The 11,679-nt window shown below is 38.7% G+C and overlaps 1 protein-coding gene across 1 annotated transcript; it reads left to right on the top strand.

Annotated features, from left to right (window-relative positions):
• The first annotated feature begins 6,248 nt into the window (after nucleotides 1–6,248).
• On the top strand, nucleotides 6,249–8,463 carry rap2c (RAP2C, member of RAS oncogene family). Its single transcript, XM_083652260.1, has 3 exons — nucleotides 6,249–7,019; nucleotides 7,284–7,569; nucleotides 8,166–8,463. The coding sequence occupies exons 1-2, from the start codon at nucleotides 6,747–6,749 to the stop codon at nucleotides 7,560–7,562; spliced, it is 552 nt and encodes a 183-aa protein (XP_083508386.1). The 5' UTR covers nucleotides 6,249–6,746; the 3' UTR covers nucleotides 7,563–7,569; nucleotides 8,166–8,463.
• The last annotated feature ends 3,216 nt before the right edge of the window (nucleotides 8,464–11,679 follow it).

Genomic DNA, 11,679 nt, shown 5'->3' with positions numbered 1-11,679 from the left:
CTTGAGCGGTGATGTCGGATCATATTTTAATTTTTGAATTTGTTTAATTGTACGACGACTGACAAGCCATTTATTGTTAGAAAAAGAGGTTCGTTTTTCATATTTTCTCCATGATTTAAAATGGCTTCTTGTGCAATGTAAAGAAATGACAATCTATGGGTGTCAATTAAAGTCGAGGGAACTTTTTACTGTCTTAGTGTACCCGATCCTTGCCCTCAAGTAATCTGAGATGATATTATGGAGCTCAGATCTAAAATGAAATACCTTTTAATAGGTATTTCTTGAACTTTCACAACTGATGTCAGAATTGTTGCAGAAAACTGGAAGCAGGATTTTCTTTCCCTCCCCTTTTCCTGCCCTGTGATTCCTTCACCAAAGTCTGTATGTGCCAAGCAGCGGTATATGCAAGGACCTGCCCCAGTTAATGCCAATAATCCAGTTAATGCCAATAATTCCTCCAAAAATAAATTGATGCTTCAAATGTCAAGATGTACAAAAAAGGAAGAAGAAGCGTGTTTGTGTAATTTCATTAGGCTCTTGGAGTGAGCAAATGGCACAAGATTTGTATGTCATATGGCTCTTCAGGGAGAAAGCTTAGAACTTGAAAATGTCCTATCTCACTTTAAAATGTGTGTTTGTTTTTTCCACTGATTGTGTCCTTTCTTTGAAAAGTCGTCAGACTCTAAATGCTACAGCCACAGTGGTTAAGAGCCAAGTCGTGGTCAGGTCAGGAGATGGAGGGGGGGAGAAATGGACCTTTTGATGTCTGGTGATTAAAAAAAAATCTCACCAGCCAGATTTCTGGTCCTCAAATTTCTGTAAAGGAATTGCTCTGGATGCATATACAATTGGATGAAATGGGTATGGAAATTGGGCTGAAATCACTTTTAGCCACATTCAAATGTGCCTCTTTCAAGTCTCCTCACCATTGTCCATACACTGTAAGAAAAGGCCAATCCACAAAGATAGATGTGTTATTTGGCATCGTTATCATAATAGTAAATCACATCTCTGTAGTTTCTTCTTTTTTGAGACAGCTGTGCTGTCTCTAATGTAAAAAAAAAAATACTCTGAGTGAATTGTGTGCATACGTAAATGTGTTGAAAGAGACGATGAATCACAGATTTGATGAGTTGAAAATGCTGCAGATGTTATGGCATTTACCACTGAAAGTTGTTCATTTTAAAGTCATGTTATTGTGTCGTGAATGTATCTAATGCAAAAACTAAACCTGCCCATCTAAAAGATAGGCATGTTGAAATGTAATGATTCACTATATATAGACTATTTCTAAGAGGTCACATAAATACCATGTTGATACTGTGTTAAGACATATACAAGTATGTGTATTGTTATATAGATTTATATTTAATGTCAATGGGTGGTGTGTCTACTTTTAGAAATCTCCTTGAGCAACTTGCAGTACCTAATTTTTTTTTCATCTCGTTGAAGAAATGTTCCTCTCTTACTCAATGAAATTGATAGTAATTAGAATGTCCAGGCAAATTATTTTGTCTAAATCTTACAGCTTTGAAGGACTAGCTTTGTCCAGCCACACACACACACACACACACAAAGAAAACTAGCCCCTCTCTTTTCCCTCTCTGTCACATTATTATGCCTTCACTAACTGCTATCCAGCTGGAAATAACAACATACTTGAGTCATAAATTGTGCCTCCTGGGGGCATTTGAATTTTTAGTAGATTTAGAAGTATTTATTCCTTGTATGAGAGCATAGTTAGCTAGGGGAATTACCATGTGTACGAGAAACCTTTTACTCAGATCTGTTTTTACCCCCCTCTCGCTCTCTCTCACTCTTACTCTCTCTCTCTCTCTCTCGTACCTGGTTTCCTCTAGGCCCCTCTGTACTTTACACATTGTCATGAATCACCTCTGTCTGCCTAGAATATGCTAAATGTTCTGATCATCACGTCTTGTGATCAGAACTTTTATCATGCGGACAGCTAAATCGGTCCTGATCACCGTTCTGTTCTCCAGGACAGGGACTACGGGCCTTATTTCTCGATCACTGTATAAAGACGTGATAGCTCTGTATGGAAATAACGTATTAGTGGTAAGTTAATACTTTTTATTTGTCATAAGATACCATTGCATGGAAATAAAACCTTTCATTTATACATAATTAATAGTTTGTGTAGACCGACAAGGGAAAAAAAAGGTATAATGTAAAAATCTACATTTGTATACAATGATGGAGTCATTGTTATTGATAATAGTTGCTGTTGCTATGGCAACAAAATGACAACATGGCTACCTTTGTATTATCCTAATTGTGAATTTATTTTTCACATTAATTGAAATAACATACACACTAGTTATTCAGAAAGGGAACGTCTAGTTTGTCTTGGATTGCAACGTGATTGAATATTTTGTATGGAAAACAGATAAATCCTTGTAATATCCAAAGGTCCTTTGGGGAGATCAGGTGTTTATTTTGTTTTGTTTATTTGGTCTTAATTGGTTTTTGTTTGTTGTTCTTGTACATTGTTTTGTCTTTCAAAAGTAAGAGTGGATGTTGGCTTTTAAAGAAAACACCTATCTGTCAGGGAGGTCAAGAGGCATTTGGACTGAGTGGAAGATTTAAATGCTTCAGCTTTTTGTATGAAGTCAAAGTAGACAACAGCCGCCCGCTGCTCACCTCCTCTCAACACTAGGCCCTCGCTCAAGTGTGTCTATTCAGAGGTGTGTGCTTTCATTATTTAGTGCTAATGTTTGGTTGGCCTGCCAGTCCTGGCCCAGAAAAGCTGATTTTGGAGTCTCTTGGAGCAGTCCATCATGTCTCTCCCCCCCCTGGCTGCCCAGCTGTGCTGGGTGATGTTGATCCTCGCTGGGGTGTACGAATGTGTGATATTCACCTTGTTTGCACTTATGTACATAACTATGTCAAAATACTCAAAATTTATTTTGAATAAATATAGGGAAAAGAATTGATAAAAAAAATCAAATCACTGTATTGTTAAAGATATGAGTACACAGTTATAATTTCATTATGGTATAAAAAGATTGTTTTGAGGGAGCTGTCTTTTCTTCTGTTTGCTAGAGCCCTATTCTTTGTCAAGCATGACATTGCCTAGCTGTAAATGGTGAATGGTTTGCTTCTAAACAAGCAGGGTTTTATTATTCTCATCATTTAAAGAAGCATTTTATTGGTTCAACTATATCTGATCCTGACATCAAACAAGAAATGTGGATTTGTAGATTCCTTCAGTGATTTAAGAAAAAAAAATCAAACTGGAATGTTTGTGAGAAACTAGTCGTGATCTTGCCCATAAATACTAATCTTGAATACACAAAATGCAAACCTGTCTCCACAGGACACCTTTCTGCTCAACAGTAATGCACCAAAAACAGCACAGTACAGTTCCACCTGCAGGCTGTCTGTGGAAAAGCAGCCAGGGAAAATAAAAAGGAGCAGATGTCAAGATCAGAGAATAGAAGGACATGGGTGTGGGCAGTGTGCAAAGGGTTAAATTATCAAATTATTTTCTGTTGTTTGTGAAATTGGTTATTCTTTGCTCACTCATTGTCATCCAAAACAACAATAAATCTGAATTCTCCTCAGGATTGTAGTCGAAATTGTGAACAAAGACCTGGTTCTCCAATGTTGTTCATGTAGCAGCAACATCCATTACAAAAAAAACCTGTTCTGCAAACTTGGACATTTGATGCTCTTCAGTTGCTCTTGATGCCAATGATTTTGTTGCCATGGCACTTGTCCTAGTGGTGGATTGACTGAGTTATCCTGGTGAATTGGTTCAAGGCCCTCAGGTTGTTGAATATAAGAGTCTGTGCTCAGAGATGGTATAATTGGGTATGAACTATGCCTCTGCATGACGTGATATGTACCCAAAAAAAAAACACCAAAACCCTCTGCTGTGTCTCACCTGCTCTGAATCCCTCTCATCATCACTACTGTCTCAATATACGGGGGAAACACTTTGGAGTGCACTTACACACTATTGGGTCTCCAGTCCCCAACAAGTGAATATTAGGTAGTGCTTTTATTCTGAAATACATTTATTGTTACTATTATTTGAAAAAAAAATAGTTGTAATTGTGCCTTTATCATATGAGATGTGTTTTTCCTCTCTAGTTTCTACATTTAAGATGTAATGTGTTTTTTTGTCACTAAACAGCACATGCAATGGGTGTCTGTACAATTTGTCCCTTTATTTAAAATCCCTTCGAGTTGGTGAGCCATCACTGAACTGGGTTCGATCACTTAAGTGCCAGACTGAATGGCATCTTGTGGAAGGTGATGAGGGCCAAAGACTGTTCAGGACAAAGCCATATGAAAAACTCCTCTTTCTGCCACTCTAGGACAGACTTGAAAGTGACTGCTGTTTCTTAGTCGCCTATGGTTTCACTATGTTTGCTTGTCGTGCTTGTATGTGCTACATGCCAATTTATTTTGCTATGTATAGGTATTAAAGGCAGGTTACTATGCCCATGATTAATTCTGCAGTTTTTGTTTTACCTTTAATAAATCACTTAATTGTGATCCTCTTGTGCTGTGTTTTGTTGTTTATAATCTTTTTGCATAATCTACAATTGAAGGAGACTGCTGTTAGTGACCTTGTGATTTGTGCTTACTTCTATCTGGAAAGGTGAACTGACTGACTGTGACTAATGAATTATGAAATTGAAATGAGTTTGGATACATACGGTATGTGCCTTTTGTAAAAGCTCAGCTCCAGTCATTTGGCTTCATTCAAATATCAGGTTTGCATTTAAAATATAGCAGGTAAAGTCATAAATATTTCACGTGAGAATAAAGAATGGAATTGCAATGACAATAAAACGAGAGGAACATAGGATTGTAGTTTGTAAAATGTTGGATAACAAACCAGTAACATATCAGTTAGGCGTGTGTTTCGAATCAGTGAAAGCAGAGATGTACAGTATGTATAGCCTAGCTAAAAAAAAAACGTATTCCTCAATTCTGCTCAATGTTTAAATGAAATGGGTCTTTCTTTGTATGCACACCAGGCCAAATCAAATGTATCATTTGTTGATTGACACTGAAATAAAAAGATACATTGCATGTCAGTTTGTAGTTTTCAATCATGTTGGGAGACCTTACAGGCATTTACTGACTCAGTTTAATCAATGTAATTTCATGATTACTCCCTTTGCACCAGACCGATTAGCCGGGAGAGAGGTAGGGTTTTTTGGTGTCAATCAGCAATAGAGTAGCGAAACGAAAATGTATTTTGCATTTATTTATCCATCCATCAATATACCTTTGCAGTGTTGGGCAAGTTACTTTCAAAATGTAATATACTACATATTACTAGTTACTTTCATTTGAAAGTAATAAGTTACTTTACAATATTACTTTCTGTGTAGAGTAACTCATTACTTATTACACTACTTTTGCATTACTTTCACCAAAACAACAGTAGCAGCAGAATGACATTGCCGCCCCGGAACCATCCCGAAAAATAATTTCAACCACCTTGAAATCAGTGTAAACAATCCAAAATTCAAAATGTTATTATTTTCCTTTCTTATTGTCATCTATAGTGGTTATTTGCATAAAAACACACAGTTTGATTAGGAAATTATTGTATCTTTTTGAAATATTATGTGCTTTGATTTAATCAAATGTAACTCAATTTGTAACTTGAGTTACTTGACAAAGTAACTGGTATAATATTACTTAAATCCTATAAGTAATAAGTTATATTACTGAGTTACTGCTAAAAGTAATATATTACATGTAATATGTTACTTTTGTAATGAGTTACCCCCAACACTGTACCTTTGTGGCAAATGCACATTTACATATAGCCTACATTTTAAGTGCAAAGTTGCTAACATTCTATCATGGTAACGAGACATTCCCTACTATAATAATTTACATCACATTCGTTTTTTGCATTCTATTGGTTATGAAATACAAACTGGTATTTTGAAAAAACAAAAATCAGACGCGGAAGTCCAAACCATTTTGCTGTGTTAGCTTGACATTGGAGAAAATAATCCTAACGTTACCTACCAGGGCAGTGGTTGATATGATAAACAAATCCAGTGTTAAAACAGCAGCAGTATAGCGCAGACACTGGCTTTCAGGGTCATGTTGAATCTGGGGTGCGTCCATTATTAGGACATCCAGGAAAACCGCCGTATTGGGCCAGAACCAGGCCCGGGCCGAACCCGAACCACGAAGTCGCAGACATCATCATCAGCATTGCGTTTTTGCGACACCGGTGGGTTGGTTTATGTATAGCTAGCTACAGTATGAGCTGCAGGAATTGACATGCTGCTGTCTAGAGATACTGACAACAACAGTAGGAAATATACATGTTATGCGCCGTGACTTGCCATCCCTAACGTTCGATCCACAGCAAGTTTGCCGATGACTCCGCATACTTGTGTTTTCCAATTGGGATTTAGCTTGAGAAGGCTCCTTAACTAGAGCGAGCATGGGACAGTACTGTGGATTTGGCCAGAAGCGAGCTAGCGTTAGCTAACACCAGCCAGCTAACGGTAACGGTCAACAACTTTGCTCGCCAACTACCTTGCTAACTTAGCATACGCAAAGCCACTAGCTGTGCTGGACCTGGGCTTCTGGTTGATGAAGGGAGTGTTTTATTGCTTAACGTTTGTCGTTTAGCTTGTTAGCTATTTGAAGGATTGACAAATGTTTCCACAACGAGTATAGCAGTCTAGCTAGCTCGTTAGCTTGCTAAGTGGCCTGGGTCAACCTCCACAGCCCCGATGAAGGAATACAAAGTTGTTGTGTTGGGAAGCGGCGGCGTTGGCAAGTCCGCGCTGACTGTCCAGTTTGTCACGGGTACGTTCATCGAGAAATACGACCCGACAATCGAGGACTTCTATCGGAAAGAAATTGAAGTGGACTCGTCGCCCTCTGTGCTGGAGATTCTCGACACCGCAGGGACTGAGCAGTTCGCCTCTATGAGAGATCTCTACATCAAGAACGGACAGGGATTCATCCTTGTCTACAGCCTGGTCAACCAGCAGTCATTTCAGGTAACTGATCATATAATGCTAAAGTTATTTCACACCATAGTGCACCATACAAATGCTGAAATTGAACGTTGTCTAGTTAGATTCTAGCTCACGTTAGGTAGCAAACCATGGTATTTGGACTCTGCATTGGAAGTGCCATCTAGTATTCATGTTGTACTATTGCAGAACTTTGCATTGTATAGTTATATTTAACATTTTCATATAGCTCAGTGGTTTTCAAGAGAAGCCATGCACTTATGTTCTCCCCCCCTCTTCATCTTTCAGGACATCAGACCAATGCGAGACCAAATAGTGAGGGTGAAACGCTTTGAGAAGGTGCCGTTGATCCTGGTCGGGAACAAGGTCGACCTGGAGTCTGAGCGTGAGGTTTCTGGATCAGATGGCCGGGCACTGGCCCAAGAATGGGGCTGCCCCTTCATTGAAACCTCAGCCAAAAGCAAGACCATGGTGGACGAGCTATTCGCCGAGATCGTCCGACAGATGAACTATTCCACACTACCAGAAAAGCAGGAACAGTGCTGCACGGCCTGCGTGATACAGTGAGGAAGGAGTAGGTACCACAGATTGCATTCCTACATGGGCCAGACCAAAGAGCTCAGAGTACAGTTGGTCACTTACAATTATTACAAAATGTCCCCGGAGTCTCTAAAAAAGTATTCACAAGTTGAGGGAAAATGTGACACATGCATGACTGTGTAGCGTTTCAGTATAGTGTGAGGGAGATGATCTGTATTCACCATGCAACAACCATTGGAAGTGGGAAAGATGAGTGGGTGTGCTGCTCCGTGCGAACCGTTGGTTTAGCTTGTTATCATAAGATTGCAGAAAGGAATGTGGTATGAAGAACATAACTGTCTGAGCAGCACAGGGGTGGGGGGGCTGGGGGAGGAAGACCAAAAGAGTAGAGGGAAGACAAATGATCCAGAGGCCTACGAGCCGGACGGCAGAAGCCAGACAAAGAAAGAGGAAAATGTAACATCCTGAAAATGAAATGATGTTCCAAAACAGGAAGTTAACTTTTCAATGCTGTGAGAAATGCTGCGAGCATTAACAACTGCCCACACAGATGCACATTGTGAATTGCCATAGTTTGAGTGATATACAGTTAGACCTGTTAATGATTGTGTTTCTCTTCTTTTTTAATAGGTGCATCATTTGTCAAGATCACCACAACCATTTTCCGTTTTGATGACCCATGAACCTGGGGCCAACTTCACTTTGACCCTGTTAACTTACCGCAGCTGGCAATGTTTCTACTAAAGGGATGGTTCATGACTGTCTACCACAAACACAAACCATCTCCAAGGAGAGAAGTCGGTCCTATTTTTGATATCGTGACTGTATAACACATTCTACTGCAACCTTAATGGCCTTTGCAGTGAGCCAGGATGGAGCTACTCTTCAAATGTGCGTGTAGAAAACAGACTGATTGGAATGAGCTAGAACGGCCATCTGTGAATTTCAATCTTGTGGGGTTTTTTTTTTTTTTTTTTTTTTAGTTGGAACCTGGAAGTATTCCTGAAGTGGGGCTGCAGCTTCTTCTTTTTTAAAGCTGCTTAATCACTATATCCTTTTATTAATTATTACTTGTATCTTGTCTCAAGTTTGGAATCTAATTTTAATTCAGTATTTCACAATAATTAAAACATTTTTTACTTTTAAGCATGCATACTTCCATGGGCTCACGAACAATCAACTATAAATATTTGCTGCTCCAGGTATAGTACTTGCTGCTCACTTTGATTTGAAAACCATGTCTAAAAATAATCCTTATGACTGACTAAATACAGCGTTGTGAATCCTGAGTTAGTTAGTTTTTTCGTGCGTCATGGAGTGAGTGAGTAGATAAAGCGCGTCGCTCTGGGACACTTTGGACAGGACACACGTGGATCAAACTGTTTTTTATTTCGTTTTTCGTTCATGGACGGTCACACTACCCACCAGGCCGCTGTACTGCACTGTCTCATACCTTACCTTTCAAGACTTTACTTGGCCTGTTTGCCGGTACCTGGGGCAGCTAAACTTGTCTCAAAATATGCATGCTCAAAATTGGAAATGTTCTACTAAATCGACTAGAAGTGATAAGGAAGAGCCATTTTACTGTTTGAGCCTGAATTCTGTCAAACCATGGAGAATGTCATTGCTGTGCTCTGCAAGGCCTAAATCATATGGACGCAGGTCTTCCATTTTCAATTTTTATGAGGAATGGTCAAAGTTGTGGGTGTGCCTCAAAGTATGAGATGATTTTGGAATGACCAAAGGATCACAGTACATGTTTGTGTTTGACTGTATGCTGTGACTTGCTTTAAAACCAGGAGATGCAGAGTCTTGTCATCTAATAACTCCTGACGCAATGTGGTTTGATAAACAATTCTGGTCCTGTTAATCAAATTTAACATTATTATTTTCTTGTGGTAACCTATTTATTAAACACTAATGACATGGGTAGCCAATTTTAAAACATTTCATTTTATACTTTTTTTTTCTTTTGTGACTTTTCAAGATATGGCATATTGTTTTTGAAGCTGAGAATTTAACAGAGCCTTAAATAATTTCTGTTTCACCTTGGTCTTGTGTGTGTTTTTCCCCTCCAAACAAACAGCCATCATCTGATAATAGAGTCCATAAAAGTTCTTTGATAGAGTACAGGGATCAAATATTTTTTGTATGCCAACCCAGAAGTCATGCACTTCCTGGTTCCCTCGTCCGGAAGTCAATGGAATTTTTGTACGAGGATTTTGGTTGACAAAAAGTTTATGAAACTGCTACCTTTGTGTTCAGCAAGATCATCTTCACAAAGGAGGACCACTTGTGATTTTTTAAGTGTTTCTTGAAAATAGTGATTTTCAAAAATCATAAAAGTGGTCCTCATTTGTGAAGATTAACTTGCTGAACACAAAGGTCAGTTTCATAAACTTTTGTTAACCCCATACCTTCAAGCATTTAACCAAAATCCCCATGCAAAAATCTCATTGACTTTGAGACAAGGGAATGAGGAAGTGCTAACATCCCTGGTCTTCGGACTCATTCATGCGGTAGACTCTGCTCTACAGTACTGCAGCATAGAACAAATTAAAACAAATTATCTATCCTGCAGATATATGGTAGTATGTAGAAAAGTAATGCCAATCCCACTAGTGAAAAACATAGTTCATTCAATCCTTCATCCTCAAGTGGGCTCTTATGAGGGGAATTGCAATGACCCTCCCACTGGACCTGTCTTGCATGAGCTGGGTTTTGGGGTCTTTAGGCTGATTGGGTGCACCTGGGCCCAGTGAACTTCTTGGGCATAAAGCCATATCGGTTGCTCTCTCTCCCTCACCTATGCACAATTTGTTCTGTTTGTTTGATGTGGTTTGTGTTCTCTATTTTCCATTACTTTTAGTTAATCAATTATTGTTTAACTTTTATTTTGGCATATGACTCCCTCCTTTTGTTGCTTCCTTGAGCCAGGTTGTAATTATACCTGGCTCAAGGAAATAACTAATATAAGGAGTCATATGCCAAAGTTAAAGTTAAAACAATAATTTATTACATAAACTAGGGGAAAATAACTAGACAACACAAACTACCTAAAACAAAAGAACAGAACAAAATGGTGTACACAGGTGAGGAGGGAGACGGAAGGTGTCTGAAGGCTTTAAAACCGTCCCCAGGTGCACCCAATCAGCCTCAACAGACAATCACTTTCTCATATTAGAGTTATCTGTTTGGCCATACTATCATTGTCAATATATTAATCATTATGATCAATTTGATGTTTGTATGAGGTCCTACCATGTTTTTCATTCTAGTGATTGAAATGTTGACATTTGTACCACAGGGATTACATATTTTTGTAGGCTCACCCAGAAGTCCCTGCACTTCCTGGTTCTTGTGTGTAAAAGTCAATGGGTTTTTGTGGGAGTTTTGCCTGCTTTTTGGGGTAAAATGCATGAAATAAGGTCTGTGGTTGACAAAAGTTGATCAAACAGCGAAGTTTGTGTTCAGCAAGATAATCTTCACAAATGAGGACCACTTATGAGTTTTAGCATTTTCTGAAAATCAATTTAAAAAAAATGCATTTACGCTTCGAAAATCATAAAAGTGGTCCTCATTTGTGAAGATGATCTTGCTGAACACAAACTTCGCTGTTTGATCAACTTTTGTTAACCGCAGACCTTATTTCAATCATTTAACCAAAATTCCAGGTCTTCCAGATTAATTCCTGCAGTACTTAGATGTAGGTGTTGCCACGGTTGCACTGGTCTTTGGTAACAATACCTGCTCACCCTGCCCCTCCCTTTGTGCAAACTGAAAAAAAAGAAGTACTTTTGCATCTCTGAAGAGAAAGGACAACACTAGATCCTCAGTATAATAAATAATGTACACATATTTAGAATAATCAATCTGTATTTCCACTAAAATGTCAAGTTTTTGCATATATTCTTAAGCCTTTCTCATAGGTTTTACTGCCTTTTTTTTGTCGAAGCCAAAACTATTCAGTAATTCAGATAATTTCAAACATTCTCTTGAAACTTGATTGTTTTCCCTCCTAAAATTAAACATTTCAATTATAGTCACAAACCTATTTGTGTAAAGAGGCAGCTGCTCCCTCATTCAAACAGAGTTTTCCAGGCCAATTATACATATAGGCTCCACACCTCTAGGTGGCAGCGTG

Source organism: Poromitra crassiceps (assembly GCF_964638095.1).
Source record: "Poromitra crassiceps genome assembly, chromosome: 15".
NCBI classification, from domain to species: Eukaryota; Metazoa; Chordata; class Actinopteri; order Beryciformes; family Melamphaidae; genus Poromitra; species Poromitra crassiceps.
The sequence above is the reverse complement of the archived record's forward strand: the minus strand, read 5'-3'. Positions and strand labels throughout refer to the sequence as shown.

What these genes read in the sequence shown, in the direction of transcription:
- rap2c (XM_083652260.1), top strand. Translation starts at nt 6,747, where the DNA reads ATGAAGGAATACAAAGTTGTTGTGTTGGGAAGCGGCGGCGTTGGCAAG. An exon ending in TCAACCAGCAGTCATTTCAG is followed by an intron (nt 7,020 to 7,283) that starts GTAACTGATCAT and finishes TTCATCTTTCAG; the next exon opens with GACATCAGACCAATGCGAGA.